Source organism: Tubulanus polymorphus, chromosome 4 (genome assembly GCF_964204645.1).
Source record: "Tubulanus polymorphus chromosome 4, tnTubPoly1.2, whole genome shotgun sequence".
Lineage (NCBI taxonomy): Eukaryota > Metazoa > Nemertea > Palaeonemertea > Tubulaniformes > Tubulanidae > Tubulanus > Tubulanus polymorphus.
Genome location: NC_134028.1, coordinates 4,172,203 through 4,196,654, shown reverse-complemented (window position 1 = coordinate 4,196,654; position 24,452 = coordinate 4,172,203). Strand labels below are relative to the sequence as shown.

The 24,452-nt window shown below is 36.8% G+C and overlaps 4 protein-coding genes across 4 annotated transcripts in view; 2 read left to right on the top strand and 2 right to left on the bottom strand.

The window, feature by feature from the left end:
* LOC141904802 (bone morphogenetic protein receptor type-1B-like) overlaps positions 1-7,987 on the top strand; it is a 29,183-nt gene extending 21,196 nt beyond the window's left edge. Inside the window, exons 3-11 of the mRNA XM_074793482.1 lie at positions 1,048-1,165; positions 1,520-1,637; positions 1,965-2,106; positions 2,190-2,382; positions 4,826-5,017; positions 5,647-5,752; positions 6,313-6,488; positions 7,061-7,194; positions 7,711-7,987. Coding sequence (XP_074649583.1) covers positions 1,048-1,165; positions 1,520-1,637; positions 1,965-2,106; positions 2,190-2,382; positions 4,826-5,017; positions 5,647-5,752; positions 6,313-6,488; positions 7,061-7,194; positions 7,711-7,884 — 1,353 coding nt within the window. The 3' untranslated portion in view covers positions 7,885-7,987. The remainder of the gene's footprint in view (positions 1-1,047; positions 1,166-1,519; positions 1,638-1,964; positions 2,107-2,189; positions 2,383-4,825; positions 5,018-5,646; positions 5,753-6,312; positions 6,489-7,060; positions 7,195-7,710) is intronic.
* Positions 7,988-12,434: 4,447 nt separating this feature from the next.
* LOC141903870 (methionine aminopeptidase 1-like) lies at positions 12,435-16,565 on the bottom strand. Its single transcript, XM_074792226.1, has 12 exons — positions 16,452-16,565; positions 15,828-15,879; positions 15,638-15,729; positions 15,366-15,426; positions 14,817-14,908; positions 14,605-14,688; positions 14,231-14,298; positions 14,084-14,154; positions 13,859-13,990; positions 13,675-13,780; positions 13,517-13,554; positions 12,435-13,088 (listed from the first exon to the last, which is right to left on the bottom strand). The coding sequence occupies exons 1-12, from the start codon at positions 16,560-16,562 to the stop codon at positions 12,862-12,864; spliced, it is 1,134 nt and encodes a 377-aa protein (XP_074648327.1). The 5' UTR covers positions 16,563-16,565; the 3' UTR covers positions 12,435-12,861.
* Positions 16,566-16,616: 51 nt separating this feature from the next.
* LOC141903701 (uncharacterized) lies at positions 16,617-19,004 on the top strand. Its single transcript, XM_074791939.1, has 6 exons — positions 16,617-16,730; positions 17,364-17,411; positions 17,489-17,561; positions 17,878-17,903; positions 18,014-18,040; positions 18,162-19,004. The coding sequence occupies exons 1-6, from the start codon at positions 16,638-16,640 to the stop codon at positions 18,342-18,344; spliced, it is 450 nt and encodes a 149-aa protein (XP_074648040.1). The 5' UTR covers positions 16,617-16,637; the 3' UTR covers positions 18,345-19,004.
* A 542-nt stretch (positions 19,005-19,546) lies between these two features.
* LOC141903700 (sphingosine-1-phosphate lyase 1-like) lies at positions 19,547-24,306 on the bottom strand. The gene is made up of 15 exons (XM_074791938.1): positions 24,265-24,306; positions 23,399-23,543; positions 22,972-23,141; positions 22,821-22,860; positions 22,657-22,736; positions 22,450-22,578; positions 22,164-22,289; positions 21,972-22,079; positions 21,823-21,885; positions 21,593-21,739; positions 21,393-21,513; positions 20,991-21,108; positions 20,728-20,874; positions 20,498-20,618; positions 19,547-20,367 (listed from the first exon to the last, which is right to left on the bottom strand). The coding sequence occupies exons 1-15, from the start codon at positions 24,304-24,306 to the stop codon at positions 20,239-20,241; spliced, it is 1,686 nt and encodes a 561-aa protein (XP_074648039.1). The 3' UTR covers positions 19,547-20,238.
* Between the last annotated feature and the right edge of the window lie 146 nt (positions 24,307-24,452).

The following is a 24,452-nucleotide window of genomic DNA, read 5'->3' as shown; positions in this document are numbered from 1 at the left end:
ATGGTCTCAATGATGGTAAAGAAGTTTTTATTCGGGAATTTTTATTTCTCTCAATTCTCCTCTTATCATGAAATAAACTACGACGAAATAACGAAAGATAGAATATTTTATGGCCGTTCTTCAATTAGTTTCGGCACTAAAATTTCGATTTCGAAATTCTGCGTACTTCATTTGTCGTGACGAGTTCCTGCGGCAGAAATAAAACTAATCATGAAATATCTCGATTGAGTCGTACCTTAGCGTTTTAAGTATCGTCGTTTCGTTTCGAGGCTGATGCAATTTCCGGCACAAATTTCACCGAATAAAATTAATTAATGAAAAGTAAATTTTACCGTCTCATAAAACATCATCAATGTGCCACGAATTCCTCCTCGTTTTTGTATCCATTTTCATTTATTTCGTTACGTAAAAAAGAAACACATTTATGAAAGCACGATGATATTGTTATCGATTAATGGTCGCGATGATCGAGGCTATTGAATGTTGTCACGCTATTTCTCTACTGTTGGAGGTATTTTGTTTCTCAAATGACGGGGCAGACCTGAAAATTGGAATGGGCACTTAATTTGAAAGGGGCAGATTTGGCGATGCGAGGACTTCAGGCGTGAAACAATGGTGGCCCTCCAACAGAAAATTTAAGACGAAAGGGGGTCATTGCTGGCCCTTATCAGGGGCCATTTGAATTGACTTTTAAAGATTTTCCAGACTTTCTGGGGAGCACATTCAAATCTTTAAGGGATGGACCATTTCACCCAGTCCACCCCTAAATCTGCCCTTGCGTGTGGTCCGACATTGATAACATTTCGCTAAAATCGACCGATCTTCGTTCTATTCATTAGCAGTAAAATCCCGGATCGATATATCCGAATCTTTCGACAGATCTGAATAGATTTAATGTGCGGTATTATTTTCGTTCGTCGATGTGTATACCGGTAATATAACTATAGTAATGATTTGTTGTCTCGTATTCTACAGATCGATGTTATAAACCGATTGTGAATCATTTCTAATGTTGATTGATCACGTGAATGAATGTTCTATTTTCAGTGTAAAGGTGATTTGATTCCTCACACGACTCCGCGTTCCGTTCAGTGCTGCGATGATAAAGACCTCTGTAATCGCGATTTACATCCGATGCCCAAATATCCACCGACCACACCGCCTCGTACGTTCATTTCATAATTATTACCATTGTTGAAACACTAAGTCCGTGTTGTGACGATATATAGACTAGAGAATCCCGCACTTATATAACGAAGAGATGAAATCTGAAAAGTTTCCTTTAAGCTAATGATTTACTGATTTCATATTTTGACTATAACCTAATAGTCATCTTCCTCAGGAAAACTGAAGGTGACTATTAGGTTATAGTTGAAACGTCAAATCAATAAACCATAAGCTTTAAGGAACTTCATCTTTCTCGTTTATATGTGTGGAATTCTCTATATAATTCCTAATTATAAGTTTGAATATTGGAATCGTTGAAACATCGATTTTTAACATTAAAACTTCGTTTCAGGTTATGTTCCTCAACCGTATCCCGAGTATAACAATAATATCACCCAGATGGCGCTACTGATATCGGTTACTCTTTGCCTTATTATCCTTATATTGACTGTTATCTGCATTTATCTAAGGTGAGCGAACAATAACCAGGTTTACAATAACCTCGTTCAGATTTGAATTATTGAACAGTTTCGCGAGTAATATCGAATTTCATAGTTATACTCGAAATGAGAATCTATTGTTACGACGGTGTCTGAATTAGCAATTGAGAAACGATTGTTAGCATTCGGTTATTCATCGTTTTAAAGCACTCGGCGGTTAATTCCAACCGTAATAAATGATTCAGTACCTCTCACAACGTTTGATTTAGTAGTCGAATAGCGGCCATATTGAGCGGTACGGTTGATTTGGTAGTCGTATAGCGGCCGTATTGAAAATTTCTCGTATGGCGTTTTCAGGTATCGTAAACGTGAAGTACGACGGCAGCATTATTTGGACGAAGCCGAAAATTGCGACACGTACATCAATCCCGGAGAAAGTTTGAAAGAATTGATAGACGCTTCGCAAACTTCAGGCAGCGGATCGGGGCTACCTTTACTTGTAAGTCACAATATAAAAAATTAGCGCCCAAAATTCGTTTTAAGAGGGTTTTAATATCGTTTATTTTCACCTCGCCGCACCAGGTCCAGCGCACTATCGCCAAACAAATCCATCTAGTACGGAGCGTTGGAAAAGGCAGATACGGAGAAGTTTGGAAAGGAAAATGGCGCGGCGAAAGTGTAGCGGTCAAGATATTCTTCACAACAGAAGAGGCGAGCTGGTTCAGAGAGACGGAACTTTACCAAACAGTTTTACTAAGACACGATAATATTTTAGGTAAGAATTCGTCAGTCGATCGTTCGTTTGAATCCGCGTTTAGGAACTTCGTGCACCGATAGTGGGCCCTCGATCCACTCAACAGCGGCTGAAACGAAGAATGTTTTGCAAAAAAATTCTTCAATATGAAGCACTCCCGGAAACATATTACATATATTAATTTGTGTTACAAGTGGTTTGCTTATATCAGGGAACAGTGAGAAATGCTTTCTACGCTCGGCGCTCTCGGATATATCCATCTTATGTATGCCACAGCGGCGCGAGATATTCTGTAAATTTCGTGGCTATGAAAAACTATGTGTTGTTCCTGAGTAATTAATTCAGTGAAGCGTAACTGATTGAACAGTGCAGCTGTCTGACACGGTACAGTACATTATAGAAAAATAAACAGACTACATGTAGGAAGGTGGTAAAGGCAATCTGTCTAAAACTTCCCGCTGTCAGCTGGCTCCTCGTATTGTCTTCTCATTCAGACAGTGATTCCTTCCTCAATAAAACCATCCTGAACTTGCTTCGTTGTATATTCCAATCAAATGACTTGTCCCCCCCAACCCAGGTCATATATATACGAAGGTTCTATGTTCTATTAATGAAAATGATTGCGGCGCGAGATTAATTGACGACGTAATTACAAGATGATCGACTAAATTACTCTAAACCGCTGGAATTTCCCCCGTAGTCTTCGACGCTTTAAGAATGTTAATCCGGTTGTCATTTCGTCGCCATCGTTTAGTAATCCGTACAGTTTTTACGCAATATTTGCCCGGACGGCTCGCGCGTTTCTCGATCGCGCGAGACTTAATTGCGTAGAACTCCGGTATCAATATCGTCACGACGAAGTGCATCAGTTGTGAAACCATTGGATTACGCCGCTGTCAATCCGATATGTATCATTGCCTAGTGTACTGTATTATACGAGTACTATAAGAATCGAGATTTTGTTACGAAAATTCAACATCCAACAAAAGCATTCTTCTCAACCTGTAATCTGATGCCTCGATAAATTCATTTACTTTATTTGCCATAAATTTGTGAAATCCCGCGCGTTGATTGACACATCTCCTCCGTAAACTAGTCGTTACGGGTTAGGTGTCCCCCTGGTGTTTTCTACCAGCGAAAATTGCGTTCAAATTAGGAGAATGTGAGGTAAATATCGGTTAGAAATGAACACCGGCAGACGTAGGTAAATACAGGAAATTTGTACAATCTCTGATACGTGCTGTTAACTCTCAGGTATTCCTGCGTTCAGTACCATTTGTAAATAGTTCTTGAACCGTTTAGTAATTGTTAGCGCAGTACGGTGTCCCGGGTTGAAACGAAACAGGTTTTTACCCGTTCAAATAGCCACCCTGCCATTTTAGTAAATAAACTTTGTACCGGCGGTTTCCAGGTGTTTTTGTCAGAAGATTGTTGCGAAGGGATAATTACTTCGGGATAGATTTTCAGTCTCATTTGGAGAATTGATTTGTGCAGGAACGATTCCCGGAAACTGTTTGTAAATATTACCGATTGAAAAAAGTAATTAAGTTGAATGAGGGTTGGGGTCGGGTACTAATAGTAGATTTCAGGAGATATTTCCTTACTCCCTAGAGGTAGAAATCTATTACGAAGATGTCAAAAATGATTACCATAAGGATGTTGTTGTTGTGAACCAGAATTATAGGTTATTTACCAGTAGTAATTGAGAACCGAGAACAGAAGTAGAGAAAACAACCGTTTTCATTAGTTTTACGTTACTGATAGTTAGTTTCCTGGTTTATAAACAATTTAATTCCTCTTTCTTTCTCTTATTTAGCAAATGCAGACAACATTCTATCTATACGAATAAGAATTCGTAGAAATATTAGAACTATCTATTAAAAATATTTAAAAAAAACAACAGATTTCTGATACATGTGACGTGCAATCTGTATACAGTGTATTGCAGTTACATACCGGTATGTGGTCGGCACATTTCATTATAAGAATGTTTTCTTCATCTGATGTAGTAGTGTAGTAAAAAAAACGTATTTTCACCCGATGTGAAGCATAAGTTACGAGGAGGATATTATAAGATTCATTCAAGAGCCGTCTGCTTCCCGAGATACAGGTGGTTCTCTAATCGATGTGAGGTCGATTTCGCTCTGTTCGTCTCTCGTTTGTTGTGGAGCTACCCCCTCATCATTCAGCGCAGTCTCATTTCATGCGCTACGTATGATCTCTCCCGGTGTATAAATGTTCTGGGAGGTCTGTGAAACGTGTTTGTTCGAACTAATTGACAGATCAAAACCTGAACGGAACTTGATTTATTTGAACTTTGATCGATCGCGATTGATTTCGCTCGTGTACAGAATCCTATACGCTCACTTGCCGCAGTTTCTTTCCCGTGCACCGGTAGCTCCGTCTGATATAGTATAAACATGTATCATCAAAAAATTAGTATGTTTTCGAATCTTATTTTCAGGTTTTATAGCAGCAGATATTAAAGGAACTGGATCGTGGACGCAGTTATTTCTGATCACAGATTACCACGAGCACGGATCGTTGCACGATTATCTAAAAGCGAACGTGCTCAGCACGTCGGATATGTTACGTTTGGCTCATTCAGCCGTCTGCGGACTTTCACATTTACACACGGAAATATACGGCACTAGAGGTTCGTGTAGATGTCTCTTTATCTTTAGGAGAACGGAATTCCGAGCTTTTTGTATTTACATATGAATTGTTTTCTTAATGCGATGTAGTCGGGATACGAGAAAGCGCTTTATCGAAAACTTATCATTTTATTTTCCCGACTGTTCTGTCTTCGCTGACTATAGATTAGACGTTCGTGTACGGTGATTCCGGAATTAATGGGTTAACCGTATTTCCGTTAAAAAAAGTGACAACTAAAGTATCGTTTACTCCATCCGCGAACGGTGCCTGGTTTGACATTCATTTTGTAATAACGATCAGCGCCTAACCTGGCGATAAAAATCAACCCGATAAAGTGAACATCACTGTCAGCTCATCTATAGAATCATCGTGTATATTATAATCGCATGAAATAATTATCATATCATTGTCAATATCTATATAAACATGACACTAGATGTAACAGCTCGATAATTACCGACACACCGAGTGCCAACAAAATTACTCAATTATAGTTTAGATACGTAGTTTTGACATATTATGGTCGCGCGACTGATGTTCTTAAGATGATAAAGCATTTTCAGTTTTTATCGCCTTTTTTTGCTTAAAAACGATGAAGTAACCTTTAGTTTTGATAACGTACCGTTGCAGGTAAACCAGCGATTGCCCATCGAGACATCAAATCAAAAAATATTCTCGTTAAGAAAAATGGTACTTGTTGCATAGCAGATTTAGGTCTAGCTGTTCGGTATATCAGGTAAGATTTAGTTCCCCCTCGGAATCCCCCTTTCTACAGCGTAGCCTAGTAGAAGCAACACTACTCATATCAAGTTCATCAATATAGAATTTCTCCTTTTTGTGTGTAGAGTGACTTGTAAGGAAGGTGCAGTGGCCGAGTGGGTCAAGCCGCCAGTCACTGGTCTCGACGATCCAGGGTTTATGGGTTCAAACTCTGGTGGTGACAGAGTTTCTTGGTCGAAGGTTCTTCTCTGGTCTCTCCCCCATTGGGAAAAAGAAACATCAAATCCACTAATAATGCCCTGTATGGCGCTCAGTGGGTTGAGGGAAATTTAAAAAAAATATATTTTCAAGTCTCTTGAAAGTCCATGTTATTGGGCTGGGCGCAGGTTATTGTAATTCATACACACTATATGTATTCATATTGCATAAGTCACTTCAGCAGATGAATGAAGAGTAAATGAATCAATAGATGTAAAAATTCCAAACGCAGATGAAAATTCTAGTTACTTCTAAGGTTTTACCATTCGCAACTCAGATCTGACTATAACCAAAAATCATTTTCATTATTGATTTCAGCGAAACGAATGAAGTTGATATCGCTCCGAACATGCGACAAGGAACGAAGCGCTATATGTCGCCCGAGGTTTTAGAAGAAACGTTAAACAAACATCATTTCGATGCTTTTAAACAGGCAGATATTTACTCGTTCGGCCTGGTTTTATGGGAAATCGCACGACGATGCCTATCAGGAGGTTAGTTTTAGTTCGTCGCGCACCCAAACATCAAATTTTGATGAAATGAAAATCCCATAATTCATGAAATATCTTTTTATGACATTATGTCATTTGTTCGAATGTTATTATATGAGGAATAACATTTATATTCTTGATTGTGAGGAATATCTTTTGTCTGATGCTTTTAATCTCGTCGCTCCAGTTCCACAGTTGTTCCACAGAGTTAGAATTGAATCATGTTCAATGAGTTAATTCTGAGTCAAATCTTCGGTCCTTCAGTCGCTAGTAGTGGTAACATGTGTTACTAAAGAGCTATTTTGCGTGAAAGCTCAAATCACAATATCATATATCACACCTTGTATAAGTGTAATAATGATATACCTACTTCAGAGTCATATTTTTCAATAACCGCATGTGACAGACATATAATAGTTGTATAAAATTTTTACATGTGTTTATGTAGTTAAAAAGCATTAAATGTAGCCGGTAGATGGCAGCAACTACTTGTCGCTTTAGAGAGACTGAATTTCCGATGAACCAAACTGAAATAAACTGTAAATCTAATCGTTCTGAATGTTGCTTTTTTGCAGGAATCGTCGAAGAATATCAAATTCCGTATTACGACATGTTACAAAACGATCCAAGTTTTGACGACGTAAGAAAAGTAGTTTGTGATCCTCATCGTAAAAGACCGGCCATACCAAACCGATGGAGTAGCGATGAAGTGAGTGTAAAACTGCTCGAGTTTATTTCATTGTTTTAAACAGGTTCCCTATGACTCCTTCATTGATTCATTTAAAACTCCTAAATGAAAAATGCTTGAATCTCGTTTAATTTGAGCAAAATGCTTAAAATTCTTTTAAAATTCCTTCAAGTTTGAGAAATGAACAGTTAACTATGCCTAAATCGATACAGTTTGGACCAGGATTTGTTTTGATCCATTAAGGGGATACTAAATTAGTATCTGAGTTTAGGAAATAAACAGGATAAAACTTTGCTTACGAAACCACCAAATTAATGGTTTATCACAATAAACAGTAGTGATTTAGGAGGAGACTTTAGAAATAAGGATATGAGAGTGATGCAGACGCTTTCTCCAAATTTTTGAATTTTCCTCTTCTTTAGAATAATCTTTGAAATTTCCTTATATCCAGGAATGACTGATCTGTAGGGATCGTGTTCAAAGAGTGTTTTAGTAATGAAGTGATTTCATGGTTATATTCGTTGTTTTTCAATTCAGTATCTTCGATCGCTGGCAAAGATCATGCAGGAATGTTGGAATGGTAGTCCGGCCGCACGACTCACCGCTCTTCGAGTCAAAAAATCTTTAGGGAAATTAATGGAGAATCAGGATCTCAGCGTTAAAGTGAAAGACCCAACGATAATCTCTTCGTACAACAGCGTTCAATCGTAGGACACGTGCGTCGGTCACCGCTTGAGAGTGACCGCTGTGGAACCACTGTTGCGTTATGGTGCTATTAAAACATCACGAGATCGTTCATAAAATGCAGCTCATTCAGCCACTCGGCCTGATCAGCGCGGATGTGCTTTGAATTTCATTTCTAATGGCCGTGCCAGTTCAGGAATTATCGTCAAGTCAGCGAAGCGCAAATACTGACCGGAAACTCTGCCACCGATTATGAGCAGTTTGAGCTGAAATTGGAGGCGTTTTTTTAATCGCGTATGTAACATATCACAGTTTGTTTTTCTTTGAAAACCGTCACAAAAAAACCTCTCATCGCTTAAAATCCATGGATCTGTCGGCGTGTTAAGAAAACGAACGAAACAAACGAATAATTAATGTCGAGTTTGCTGGTCTGGCTTTTCCCGACCAACTGGGTCAGTCTCAGAGTTACCGGTAGAGCGAACAGATTACGTAGCTCTTTAACCCCCGCTATGTTATTTTGATATTCGGGCAAAAAGGCAGATTTCAAACACACAATACATGCATATTAGATACTATGTTTTCTATCATCGTGAAGTTAACTTTGAATAACAGTAACTTTTTTACACTGACTGTAAATAAAGATATCATTTTATAATTAATCATATTATGTAAATAAACATTTTAATAGACCAGCTGTACATAGATATACAGAATTGTCATCATGCTACATGATAATATGATTATTTTGCAGTGCATGTTTAGGGTCTAGTTCCACCTTGATGAGTAAGTCAAAAATGATAGAATATTACTTAAACTTGACTAGAAGTTAGTGAACTCACAACTGCGGAACTAGGGACTTAAAAATCCATACATGTAATAGTACCACAGTCAGAAAATCTATAATAGTTTATTTTAAAAGCAGTATAGAATTTCAGTTGTTTATGCCCCATATGTTTAAGATCTTATATCAGACTTTGAAAATTGAATGGAATTAGTTTTTGTGCGAGGTTTCGGATATCGACAAACAGCTGCGGCTGGCTTGGGAATGAATTTGAAACCGAGTTTTGAACCTATTGAAAGGTGTTCACCGAATGCGATAATGGATGAAAAAATTTGAAAACGAGGAAGTGAGAAGTGACTCTACTTAAGCTTCCAATTTGAAAAGATTTAGCAGCACTTGAAAAACCACCGGAGAAACTGCATAAGGCTTGAATATCACCAAGAATCATCCACTTTCATTTCACCGCTTGGTTTCAGTTATTGGTGGCTTTTTTGGAGTCTTAGCACACAATAACACAATACTAGAATTCTGTGTGAATCATGCACTTCTGTACATAGATTTTTTTTAGTATTCATTTTGTCGATAATATATTGTAAATAGAATGTATTTTTAGTGTCTCAGGACTACCTGCCATCATATCATGGCGCCACATACATATAACACGTTGCTATGTTCATATCTTTTCTCACTTTTCACCATTGAAACTAATTTATTTCGCTCATCAATTAGTTTTGAAAATCACGAGTAATTGATTTCAATTAGTTTTATTTGAGTTGTAACTTAAAACGATTATTTTGCTACCTCATTGTGTCGAAAATATTTATAAATCAAGTAGAATGCTGTTTCTGGTTCGTGTCAAAAATTGAAATGAAATTTTACGGCTTCGTAGATGTTTCTGAAGTTTTGCCAATCCATGTATAGACGAACCAATAGAACGGTCTTCGAAGAACCTCTCCGACTACCCTGTTCCTCACAACATCACACAAATTGATGTAAACTTTGAAATCATTTTTTAGAAATTATGCATCATGATATAGTTAATTGATATCGGTGCGTGTAACTTAATTATTATTCGTTGTTTTTTAAAATCATGTCAAAAATTTAATCTTTTATCGTTCTAACTAAGGATTTCAAACCTTTTAAAATCTAGATGATTTTTTAGTCGCCGCATGTTTTTTTCAAGGAAATTTTACCAAGGTGCAATTTTTTAAATGTTAAAATCATGTATTTGTCGATTATTTCATGCATGAAATAATTTTCAAAAAGCTTTTCCCGTATATCCAGTAGGGAAATCTAATTTTATTTTTGAGCCTCATGCATCCATTGATTTAGTGTCATCACAACTGGATGAGTCTGTTTCATATTCCTTGTACTTATCAGTTACTGTAGATTACTTTTGTCATATTTGGCAAATCTACTTAATTAACCAGAAGTTAAACATTTTTTTCAAAATTATGTAATTTACCAGTAATTTCTGATTCGTTATCAATGATTTACACTTGTATTGTTAAATGATAATATGTTTTGTCTAATCAAAAAATACCTTTATGATGTTTTGTTACGAGTTTTTTTGTCACAATGTAAAATTCAAAGTGATTTGTTTCTCATATGTCAATTTAGATCCACTTATGTGGCATGGTGAATTCAAATTGCCTTGAATCAGTCTTATGCAACTCAATTTCAGCATCTGAGTGTTATTTTTCTAATTTATGTAGAAAAATTGTATGCTTTCAGCTGGTGCTTAATAAGTCCCGGGGCCTGGTTCCGGTTAATAGTTCATATTTGAGATCACGTAGGGCTTAGCTCATTTTAGTCATACAGTGGAACCTCGTTATATCGAACTCAGATAAAACCATTCATCGGATATTAAGAATATAAAATTGTTTCCCTAGTAAGACAGTTTGAATATTTTCATGCTGGATATAATGAACTATTGGTAATAACAAGCAGGTTTTCTGGTCCGGTGAAGTTCATTGTAGCGAGGTTCTACTGTGAAACCAATCTTAAATTAAAACCATTCCCTAAGTCACGATTCTGGATCCAGGCCTTACGAAGCCATACTTTCTCGAGTTACGATTCCAAAGTGTTTTCGTTAGGGATCGAATTGTCTTCCGTTTGAATTGAGATTATTTTCAGGAGACCAGTTAATGGTTTTTTATTTCCATTTGAGATTAGTTTGTAATTCACTGCATTGTTCGATTATGTTATGAACATCATTATAGATATTAATCATTTGGAGAAGTCTTCCTCGGTAGAATTTTGTTAACCATGAGATTAGCGAACAAACCTTCATAATTATATATTGTATATTGCTATGTTATGTCATCAATTTTTTACTCATTTTTACACTTGTTTTGTGTTATATCTTGTAACCACACAACAGAGTAGCTGACGCCTGTTAATTCATTTTGAAGAAACTTTGTTATTGGTGCCTGAGTTGTTTGAGGGCTTTCAGAGTAAACTTGCTTCTGGGGGTCCTTGCAAACAGTTTTGATTTTACTATTAATATCTTCCAATTCATTGCCTGCTATGATTTTATGATCGACTTTCATTTTACCTGATTTTAACTTACTTATCGTTTGCGATTGGTGCTTCTTGAAGTATGTCTTGGTGTTTTCTGTTATTACTATGCATTGTGCTCATTGCTTGCACTTTTTAAGTTGTCATTATCATTGTTTTCATTCTATGCGACCAAATTGTTAGGACATTCGAAATTGTTCTTTAGCAATGGAAGAACCCAAAATTCAACATATTTACGAATTTCCAATCACTATACATTTTACTGAATCTCAAATTCTTGTAAAGAATCTCACTCATATCCTGGCCTGATTTTCATTCATATGGCGAAAGTTAGATAGAATACTTTTCGAATCATAATATCATAGTAATTGATTAATCATTTCAACATTATTTACAGTAATAACTTTACTTATGCTCTTCATTTTGATAGTACCTGGTAAATTAGACAAAATCATCACTTGAACATAACATTTATGGGCAGGGCGCATAAATCCACCAATTTGTAATCTCTAATACATAATGCACATGTGCATTACGAGGTCTCGGATCTCAATTGCTTATGCAGAAAATGTTCTTAATATGTACGTACGGAATTCTACCTTAGTAATCTCATTACCGATTTTAGTTAGGGTTTCTACAAAGTAAGACAACCAGAAAATGATGTATTACGATATATTGTACAGTTAGTTAATGATAAATACTAGAATCATGTGAATGATGTATTTCACTTGCCATTGTTTCACATTGTATGCAACGATATTATTATTATTATTATTTCTGAAGATGACAAAACTGTAATTCACACACAAGAAAAAAATTTGTGAAAATAATTTTCAATAAAACGATAAAATTTTTTAAAAATAAACCGATCTTTTATGAGTGGATGTTTACTGGTGGTGCACTTTTCAGTGGGAAGGTAGGACGATTTGACTGATGTGAAAGCAGCAAAGAACGTAGACAGTACTGCCACTATGCTCATGCAAATTCATGCACTAACATGTACGGTAGATGAATCTCATGATCTTGTTTAGAATCTCTCACATTTTGGGCTGATTTTCATTCATCTGGCCAGCATCCTTCGAATCCAGGTGTAATAGATTTATCAATTAATTTAATAGATTTCAATATTATTTACAGTACATAGATCATTTTAGTCACTGAAAGATGATTAAAAATGATGATGAAGAGTTGTTCCTATCAAGATGTGACTTCAAACCAGAGAAAAACACAAAAGAGAAGATTAAAATTTCAGTCGATATAAAATATTTTTATTAGATTCATACGCATGATACAATAACATATTTCAAAACTATAAATATCAGATTGAATTATTACTTTTACATACCATGTAAAGTCCTGAAATACATAGCACTGAACTTTTTCATGCACGAGAAATGAAGCAAATGATTTGACACTGACCAGAAATATGCTGGCCATAAAATCCAGCCGGGTTCAGAAAGCAGAAAAAATACAAGGCGAATCTGCTAGATTCATTCTATTGTTCGATGCGGTCAAAAAATGTTAGCATTTTAAATACGTGTAAAATGAACTACACGCTTCAACAAACGCTTATAAATTGACTCGACGTATTGAGAACTAGCAAAGATTCATCCTCAACAACTCAAACTATTCAGCCAACATCATGCAACTCATTCCATGCACTATGATAGAAACGAAATCTATTTTAGATTCCACTGAATGTTTTAATCCATGAAAAAAGGTTGTCCACCTTTGTGTCGACGAGCAGTTAGTATATCACAACCGGTATCTGTGACTAGTAACGTGTGTTCGAACTGAGCCGATCGTTTTCCGTCTTGCGTGACCGCCGTCCAACTATCGGGCCACGTATCATCGCGCCAACTTCCTTCCGATATCATCGGTTCTATCGTAAATGTGTGGCCGGGTTTCATTATTCCGATGGCCTTGTTCTCTGTGAAGAATAATAGAAACGACGTGTGTAACATGTTACTTGAACATTTCTCACATGTATAAAATGTCGGATGATGAAGTCCTTCTTCGGCAGGATTTCGAATCTGATGTCATCGCGAGACTTCGCCGCGTCACAAAACTATGCATGATTGTCCGCAGTGCACAGCTACGTGATGATGTCATTATAAACCCATCATAAATCACGTTTCATTTCAGCCCCAGTTAATCAGTTCATAACTATCTGCAAATTTGTTTCAGGAAATTTGATTGGCGCTGCACGTTTTCGTGGGACTAAGCCTGCGTATGTGTACACTGGGGCTAATTATCGAGGGTTTCCTCCCATGGCAGAGTCTCGCGATGACATCAGGTTCAAATCAGGGAGGATGTGAAGTCACTTTACTTAATCTCAGATATTCATATTTTACTTACTTGCATAATGAGGTACATTCGGTGCTGTATGGAACAAACTGCAATTCATAATAACCAATGAAAACATGATACTTAAAAACATTTTCCAATGCAATATTATAGCACAAGAACGAATCATCGGTAAGAGGAAGTTTTGGATTTTATGAAAAAAAAGTTACCTATGAATTCCATGTCCACAATAACTACGAACTACTGAAAATCCATGAGATTGAGCATGCTTCTGGATAATATTTCCGATTTCTCGATATTTTACGCCCGGTTTCACTTAAATAAAGCATCGCAGTAAAATCTTAATCGAATCAGCAAAATATAGACAATAACGAGTATGAAATAATGACATACCATTTTGAATAGCTTGATCTAAACATTCATAAGTTACGCGGACTAAAGTTCTACTCTTTTCATCAACGTTTCCGACGAACAAAGTTTCATTCAGGTCACCATGAAAACCTCTGTGATAAGCAGTTACATCAACTGAAACACAATATTCGAAAAATTTCCATAATAAGCATTGGAGAATATACATAAACATATACACCACTTATCACTTGTACGGGGTTAACTCACTATTGAGAATATCTCCATCTTCTAGCTTTCTTTGATCGGGAATTCCATGACAAATCACTTCGTTTATAGACCTGAAAAGATATGCGCGTTCACTAGAAAATATCTACGAATTATGCGTTGATTTTCAGTAGATGATTTGTGGCTTACGTGCAGCAGGATTTCGGAAACGTGAAGTAATTCAACGGGGAAGGATAACATTCTCGGTCGATAGAAGCCTGAAAGTAGAAGTATTCTGATTTACACGCAGCTGATGAAAGCAACAAGGAAGAAATGAAGTGAACAATGAGTAAATCGATTACATTAGAACCCGGATCATTTGGGACTGACATAATTCATCGAGTTGAAGAGATATGTCTAAAACATCACCATCATCGGATAAGCTTAGAGGTCATCAACTTTTTCAGATATTTTTCAGGAAACTTTTTTCCGCGCAGAATTTGCTGACTGTTCAGCATTGTAGGCTAATCTTTTGTCTGAGGGCTGCTTTTTGGAATTAAGCGGATTTCACTGTTGTATTTTACCTCATGAACAAGTCGATCGATTTCATCAGTTGTAACCCCTACAGCGACAGCTTCGGCACCGATATCTAAAATTTCACGAGCCAGCTACAAAATATACATCCATCAAAATCAATCAGAATCTCCAATACGCTTTGTAAAAGTCTGCGGAGCCAATTTTAGCCCAACATTTCAAATCTGCGGATATGAATTAGAAGCTTGCAGCACTGACTGACCTTCCCAACAACTCTCATCGATTCGATGTCGTCGTCGTCTAATTGTTGAATGCTATTGTTTCCGCGTAGAGCACGTTCACTATACGGGATTCCTACAAACACATAGATAATCGTGATGAACTACGATTAAATCCCAAAACGAGTGCGAAAACTTTTTTTTTGAGCTAGGGAGTTTATTTCGATGTTTCGACTTGAGTCCAAGTCCATTACGCCATCCTTTTTAATGCCATTGCTCGCTTAACAATTTTCAGATGACAAATTTGCCCAAACTAACTCAAACTCGATGAAATACCATTGATTTTTCAAAACGCCAATTTTGTTTTAACCCCATGTATTCCATTGGTGCCAACAGTTGCATTATAATGGACTTTGACTGTATATTCTAATAGTCATTTTTAGAAATACTGTATTATACTGGGAATTCAGTGTTCCTTGATTAAGAAAACTTGACTCATTTTCATGATAAAGGATTTTATCGTACATCAGATTAAAACACAAAAGACAGTAACAAATTCTAGAAATGAGTGAAGTAGTGAAATCTACTCTTACCATCTTTATCATCGGCATAATCCGGTCGAGGAATTGTATCAGGCACCAATCGTTTTGGGGTCTAAAAAATAATTAACATTCTCATTGAATAAAATGTGATCTTAGAAAAAAAAAGATTTTGAAAATTGCTCATAGATTTGAGTCGAAATGTCAGATTCTCTCCTCTTATTGTGGGTGTTTCACTTAATTTATATCAGACAGTCTATAGAAACCAAATGTGACCTATTCGACTATAGATAGAATATCGGTACTTAGTTAGCTGTTTATTTTACCTGCGGGTAAGGCCTTAGTTTACCGGTAAAACGATATCCCGGCCACGGATTATAGTTGGATAATGCTTCGCTGGCTGCCTTCGCTTCATTTTCTGTCAAAAAGGAAAGCTTATACGGTAATGCAACAAATTCAAATAATAGACAAACGTTCACGGTTAAAAGAGAATCATCAGGGTGTATTTAAACTTACTCGCTTTAGCGTGTACAGCTTTATGTTCTTTCCAGCTGTTTTTGAAACATTCCTGTAAGATATATAGTATTCTTCATTCACTCATATTTCAGCTAAATGACTACTAAACAGACCGGTTGTTCGCAAGCCCACCAGGGCCTCATCCTTGCTTGCCAGGGTTTAATTGCTTCCGGCTGAAGCGCATGCCAATGCAAACCCTACCTGCAGACCCTTCATTGGTCTACTACACCGCCCAAGATTTAGGTGGCCAGGTTGTCATTCAGCGGTCATAATCTAGCCAAGCGGTTGTGCTGTATTGATTGATTTAGACTTATAGAGCGAAAAACAGACAGGGGAAAAACAATGCATCTGATTCACTGATTGGCTGAGAGACTGGTGGGTGCCCGCTTAGCAGCAATCTGCTCAAGAAATCGTGGGTGATTTACAGACCTATGAAGGGTCTGCAGCCAGGGTTTCTGTTGACTCGAGCTTCAGTGGGAGGCAATCAAACCCTGGCAAGCGAGGATGCAGGGCCTCGACGTTTGAGTGAGGAGAATGAATGAGATGGGTCTTTTCTTTAGTAAAAATTTAACATGTTGTTACGAATTTACAACTCTAATTATTTGATTGAATTAGTTGCAATACCTGGTTACAGAAGAATGAACCTGGAATATGTAATTTAATGCACGTTGGGCATTGCAATTTGGCTTCGTTTCCACAACCGGCGGTTTCACAGATTTTCATGGAGGCTGCCATTTTGAATTCGGTTACGGTAAATGTCTCCACATTCTCGACTCCGCGACAGTGTCACATGATGACAATTAGTTCAAGATGGCGACTCCTAATCCCGAGGCTGGTACCGGCGGAGACCCGGCTCATTGGCAGGACCCGAACGCTATTTATCACGATGCATCACCTCGTCTAGTGAGTAATACACTTTCTCTTTCAAAAATGTTGGAATTCTGTTTAAGAATTCTTTCTGGAATTACTTTAAATCACTTGTTTGTAAAGAATGTCAAAAGTTGTGTCAAAAAGTGTCACACACGTATTGTCAATAAAATGTCAGTCAAGTGAAGTGTGTGTATCTGTATCTGTGTGGTACGTTGCTTCAAATGTTTCATATATGCAATGGGAGAGAGATAAGTTGATGTTAGGTGGTCTGTGTACAGCTACAAACCTTGTGAAGTTGTGCTAAGTTATTTCGGATGCGGTTGGCGGTTCATTTTTTAATGTCACCATTGGCAGTACTTGGTGTAACTGCACTTTAGGTCACCTTTCCACTGGATGGCCTGTGTTGTTGAAGAATAGTGTTATGGTTAACTTAGGTACATATCTATTTGAGAAACCTAAAACCAGCAGCAGCATCCCAGCCCAAATATCCTAGGTACCATATGTTTTAGGCCATACCTTTACACTCTTAGGATACTGCACAGGGGGGGGGGGGGGGGTAAGTGATAGAAATAGAGACATCACGTTGTATCAGGCGCCATCTATTGTTTTGAATATAGATTATCTTCAGTTTGTAAAATTTAAAATATGTTTCCTTTTATGTTATAGGTATTATTCGCAAAGATTGTTGGTGGAATAACTGCCCTTATGCTTATTGTAAGTATATGCCTGTAACACTGTATAATTTCCTGGTGCCCAGTGCTACTTGTTTACATATTAATATTTTTGTTTAGATCGCATTAATCATCACCTTGGCACGTGGTCCCCATAACAGTGCAAATTATCTTCTAACTACCAATCTAGTCAGTAAGTACCTTAATCCTTCTTGGACACACAAAGGCTGAAATATGATACCGTGTTTCTCATAACCGGCTGGGTCATTTTGTGAACTGCAATAAAATTTGTAATCAGTTCAATTCTATAGCTGCCAGGTCTGATTTAAAAAAAAGAAGTGTACAGGATAGATAGGCAGCTGGCCAGGTCAACTTATAAGCACCAGCAGAAATGAGAAACAAACTATATTTTCTTAGCCTGATACGTTTTATGAATAATGATAAACATGATAATTATGAATAATGATTTTAATATCCTGCTATGTCATTTCATTGTCATGTATTTTCAGTAAGCGCAATTATCGGATTCATGATGGTAAGTTAAATATGGGCTCCTACGCCATTGGTTTTATATTATTTGCTGCAATATGTTAAAAGTTTTTAGTTAGATAAAAGTGTTAAGCATTTGAGTGATTTGTTTTGCAGAGCTGGTGGTATAGAAAGGGCGACTTGGTAAGTAAAACATGGTGAGATCTATTTCATTCCGGTAACGATATTCTATGACAGGTTTTTCAAAGCTCGGTCGCTTGCGGTTAAGTTTCAATGTTTAGAATGTAATTATGTATATTTTCAGATGGCTGATAAAACTTGGTTTCTATTTCTTGTCGCCGGTGTCATCCTATTCCAGTGTATTACTGTTGATATCTATGCCTTCCATTCCATATCTTCTCTCCCTCCTCCGACAACGACGACGATGAGGCCAACAGTATCTGCTGCTACATTCACCGCTATTCCAAAAGCGCCTCGTGTTTTGTAGTTTCATCTATTGACACCAGGGGGTGCATAAAGTTCACTAGGTGCGTCTATTATTGAGGCCAAGTTCACATTTCATGGGTTAATGAAATGACCAGTATATACCCGGTAACCACAGCTGCTTTTGTATAACACTGACTGACAATACACAGTGTTCAGCAAGTACACACACTACTGAGCTTAGCCTTTATACATGATTCAGCCTGTGAAGTTATGCTTTCTGTTCAACTATTTCATTATTACAAAATGATCAAATCAAAATTATCACTAGTATAAGTCTGGTATCCCTCCCGCTAACATGACAAATACAAGTACATGTAATGTACTGAATTCAGCTTTTTATCAAAAATAAAGGATAACTTCTATTTAGATGTATTTTTACGGATTCATGGTAGAATTGTGACTATGCAATTTCAATAAATCATTCAATTTTTTATTTGCTAATTTTCAATATATTTAGCATCTATTCCTTAGTAATTTGAGATGAAAATCAAATATTGTTTTATTCACCTCAGAGAGGTTAATCAAGTAAGCTTCTACTCCGTATATGCACATGTATCGTATATTATACTGTTGTGTACATAAAAGAATTTATGTATGTTCCGAAGGTTTATTGTAGTACATAGGATTTTTATTGAATTGGAATTAAATATTTTATAATAATACATAGTTAATGAATATTTGTTAGTTCCGTTGTTTGTTGAATGGTTTTAAACTGAGAGATATTCTTGTTATTATAGCGTGTTTTGCAACAATGATGATATAAATTAGTCCTTAATTTTGAATTATATTTAAATATTTGTTTTGTACCAAGTTGTTTGGGCATCTTCTGTATCAGTGTGGTACATACGAGTTGCTGCAAAAGCGTGGCATTACGCTATGGGGAGATAAATAGTGTTTGGCACTAGTCTATGTACTGCAGAGAGCGGCTAGAATCCCTCTAGACTCGGTTGGCTGACTATGTTGTCACAGGGAACACCAATCGACTGTTGACGTGGCAAAAAGTGAATGTTTGAATTGATCGATCCTGCACCGGAGAACAATGATGCACCGTTGTTGGTCACTCCGCATGGACTGCTTCCTAATCGGTTAGCTGCGGTAATTTTTTTTCAGCAACCATCCCCCACTGAAACTTATGCCCCACCATTGTTGACTTATGGCTTTCAAACGTACTTCTTCATGAAACAGTAAACCAAGAACGGAAAGTTTTCTATGGAAGTTCATATTTAAGAGAAACTAGAACAAAATGTAATCATTACATATTTAGAGATGATACACTAAAAAATCTGCTTAGATTACATTCTAAGGACAGTATAAAAATTAGTTTTGTGAAGTTTCATACTATCACATTGTAGTATGGTGCTAGAGATGAAATAACATCAGAGGTAGCGCACGTGAGCACTCTGTATCAATCGATTAAATCTTGCATTAGTAAAAATATTCATGTTAGAATTGTAATAATGATAATAATTGTATAATATACGTATGAATCTAAATAAATTTATCTTAAATAATGCGGAATTTACAAACACTTACAAGTTTACACACTACATAGATCAGTTATATTGTGGCTTTAATGGATGGCATGGATTCAGCACTGGCTTGGACCACAAACATCAATCATAACATGTATATTCATGATCAAGTCTGACAGAATATTATCTGAACAGAGAATAGAATACAACCATCTGAACAGAAAACACACTGAACAGAATACAACCATCTGAACAGAAAACACTGAACAGAATCTAGTTATGAATTAAACCGATTCTAGATAGAAGATACATAACAGTTCACTGACAAATAAATCTTCATGGTATTTAGAGGATTAATCACTTGGTTGAATTTCAATAAGATCTTTCCCATCTGGTGGACTCGGTGGACAACAGGGTTCTGAACTAGTGCATCTTTTTGCCGTTAGGAATGCTCGAATCACCGGTACTGTAAACGGCATTCAAGTAACCTTGAGCGATCTCCGAAACCATTGACCTGTCAGGGATACTTTGCGCCATACCATAGATCGCACCCTTTAGTAAACAGAAAAAATGTCTGCATAAATCATCTCAACTCACTATTTATACATTTTGAAGCAAAGACAACGTCTAAATATTTCTGATCTATCAGAATGAATAATTTAAATGATTCAATACTACTCACCATTCCACCACACTTGGCATTTGGTGTTTTCATGATTTCGGCAGTGCATTCTTCAACATCAGCCACAAATGAATCGGCCACCCCAGAATGTGTATGTAATTTAGTAACACATAGATGGAAACTTGAAAATTCAAAAGAGATAAATCTATCCAACACTGATCACTGAGAAGCCTAACATTTGAATAGGCTGTATTCACTGAATGTGCATATATCGAATTTCAATTACTTACCTTGAAGGGAATTGTAGGGCATTAAGATGCCAACCTTTAGCAGTTAAAGCGTCATACAGCCGGTATATGTTGAAATCTAGTGATGCGACACCGATAACACTAACCTCAGGTTCACCAATAACATAAATTCCATTGATCAATCGCAATCTAAAAATATACATTGACTTATTCATTTCAATCTATGCAGTTTCAGTACTTTCTTCTCTTCTTCAGAACGATCCCTTCGTATCAACAGAAGGATTATAGTACCCGGTAATACTAACTTTTCTATCATATATCTTGTGGTTGTTATGATTTTCTTTGTTTGTGTCACGTAGCCTTCTTCACCGATATACATTAGAGTGGCCCAGGTGGCTGCGATTACCTGCCCAGAACGGCTTCCTACAAAACAGCAAATAGAATATCTTACGACTTACAGTCCAGATTAATGTATCACAATTCAATGTTTATTGAGTAAATAGTCATAGATTGAGGCTGAAGACCAGTATTAACAAATAAGTTAAGCAAATTAGATTCAGAGGGAAAAGTTGAAAAAATATATGTAAGTACAAGTAAGTGAAGTGAACTTTAAAATGAGTACATGCAAACAAAGTAAGAAATCAAACTAATATTTTACATAAGGATAAGAGAGAAGATGCATTCACATGAACTGGAATATCACGTACCAGCGAATGTAGCAGTAGCGTAGATACCACCCAACCAATCAGGTGCCACGAAAAACTGCCAATCTCTGTACTTCTTTTCGCTGTAGAGAATCACTGATGTTCCTTTTGGGGAAAATCCATACTACGAAATAATACAAAAACATCACGTTTTCATCCGACGGTGCGTTATCCAGAATGGTATCTTTTATTATTGCGCGTACCTTATGAGTGTCACACGAAATACTGCAAACTCCATCCACAGCAAAGTCAAATGGCTGCAGTTCGAAACCAGCTTTCTTCATAAAAGCGATTAGGAAACCGCCTAAACATGCATCTACGTGTACTGGAATGTTGTAGCTCTTTCCTAACTGTATAAGAAAAACACAAAGATTAGCCACACGCAAAATGGTAGGTAAGTAAAAACTTCTGTTGCGTACAAAAAAGACAGTACCTTGGCAATATCTTGAATTGGATCTATTATTCCATGTGGAAATTGTGGAGCAGAACCGACTAACTGAAATCAAACGAACGATATGAAACACATTCTGAATCTAGCACAAGCTAAATGTTAAAACTCAGATGAAACTCATAGTGACGTACCATACAAGTATTACTAGTTATAGCTCTTTTCATCGCCTTCATGTTGACCTGCATTGTTTTCGGACAAAGATCCACGTGTACTAATTTAATACCAAAATATTCCGCAGCCTGAAATGTGTAAGCGGCGCATCGAAATTAGAGAAAATATGTCCACAGTTTGGCCAACTTCCTTACGAGCGAACAGATCATTACCTTATCGAACGCGGCATGAGCAGATTTTGGAACAACCATTTCGGGATATTCAATACCGCGATCACGAGCCATATCTCTATATGCTTTACACGCTAACATAATGCTTTCCGTGCCACCTGAGGTAGTCTACAGAAAAATAAATCAGTACATGAATCACATACCGCACGTAATATACAGGTAGCTGCTTCATTTTTTTGAAGGGAAAATGGTAAAAATGGGACCATTACCAATTTTAGAGGATTAGGAAGTCCACTTATACTTATTTGGATGATTGATTTCTACTTACAGTTCCGCAAGAAGCTTCATTACCATGAAACATAGTACAACACATTCTAATCAATTCAGCTTCCATTTTCCTCACATCAGGAAATATATCCGGATGCAGTGGATTCGAAAATGCAAAAATTCCAAGAACCTGTAATATATCGAAAACGACTGATCTTACTATCAAATCTATGAAGAGACAGAGGAGGTTTTATGAAAATACTCTTACTTTAGTCATGATTCTGGCAAGTGAAGCATCACCGGAATATATAGCTCCTGATACTCTACCATTTTGCCAGTCAACGGTAGCTGCAATAACACAATATCATTAATCATCAATCCTGATTTTCACAATTGAAATTAAATATTGGTAGCGATATTATTGAAGCTGACCTAAACTTCTATAAGTGTCTATCTCATCAAAAAGTTCTTTCTGAAAAATGAAAATAATGCATCAATTAACAGCTATCTCAGTAGAAGCTACATATCTGATACAATAGGCATAAAATCTTCAGACGAAAAGTCTGATCTTCACTACCCTTACCTCTGCAAGTCCGACTTTTGGTATCTGTTTGACGTAACCCGGTACATCTTTGTGCATTTGATCTTCGCAATCTTTTGAAATCTTGTTAATTTCGGCGGCAATTTTCTCTTTTACGATCGGCAAACTGCGAACGAATCTAAAGAACTTCTTCTTCACCCGAACCTTCAAACCTAGAGAAAAAATGGAATGTTTTAAACAGGGTTGCCACTTTTTGACTTACTTTTTCCCCGACTATTCCCTGCATTTCATTTTCCCTGACTTGATCTGAAGAATCCAACCAATAAACACAGTCAAAATATGTAAGACATAGACAGAAACTGTTTGATTTTACATGCAATCTAGCAATCTCAACAAAATTCCCTCGTTCAAGTGCGTTACGATGTTATTGAAATGATTTGAAGTGAAAACATGAGCAGCTGATACTTACTGACTTGTTTGAAGAGTTGCCCATGTAACCAGACTAGTATCATTGTAATACCGAATGTGTAGAATATAATCTGCCATGCTTCTAACCCGTTACAACGCTCATTTATATGAAGTCGAGCCAATTCGATATAAGGAGCAATCGGCTCCTACATGAAATATTAAATAACATCCGTCATTGTTAATCACATGAAATTTCTGATTAGACAATGGGAACTCGGGTACGAGTTAAGCGTCCGATGCCTGCATGGTGGTCACAGGTGCATAGAAACTACAATATTATCAAAGATTTCATTTATTTCCAAAATTTTGATTTTTGTTCATAGAATGGAAACTGTCTTTACCAAACAACGACAACATTTTCAAGCTGAAGAAGTTGATTCTGAGTTGCAGATAATTGGACGTGAAAAGGGGTTAATATGAAATACATGCAAACGGTGAAAATGTTTTCAAAGATTTTCAGACGATTAACTCATATTGAATTCATGGCCTTGGGAATTTCAACAAATTTCTTCAAAGTCATAGTATTTTCAACATTAATTTTAGTTCATGTGGCATTATACCAAACAATTTCATTCCTGACTGTGGTTTGTGAAAATATCCGATCGTGAAACTAAACCACAGAAAGGTTGACTTAAGGTCACTCACTGACCATCATCTGACTTTTGACAGCAGAACAGCAGCCAGGCAGAGAATCATGAATGACATAACTGATTGACAGGTAATATAGGCCGCGTCGTTTAAGCCAATTGAGGAGGCGCTATATAAGTTATGATTGCATAAACACATTGCAACTGTAATTTATAAATAAAATACACCCTTTAGAAGTGGTTACTAAAAGCGACACGATCAAAAAAGTGGCCGGCTTACCAGAATTTGTTTCGTAACAGTTGCTTTCAGTCCGTCCGCCATTTTGACTGATCACATGACTGCACGTCCAGGGTAATAGCTAAACGGGGTACTCTTAAATCAGCTAAACGTGTGGTGGTTTCGAATCCGCTCAGTAGCAAATAATTGACGCCGTAAGTTCGACTAAGGGCTTACTATAGTTCGTCATA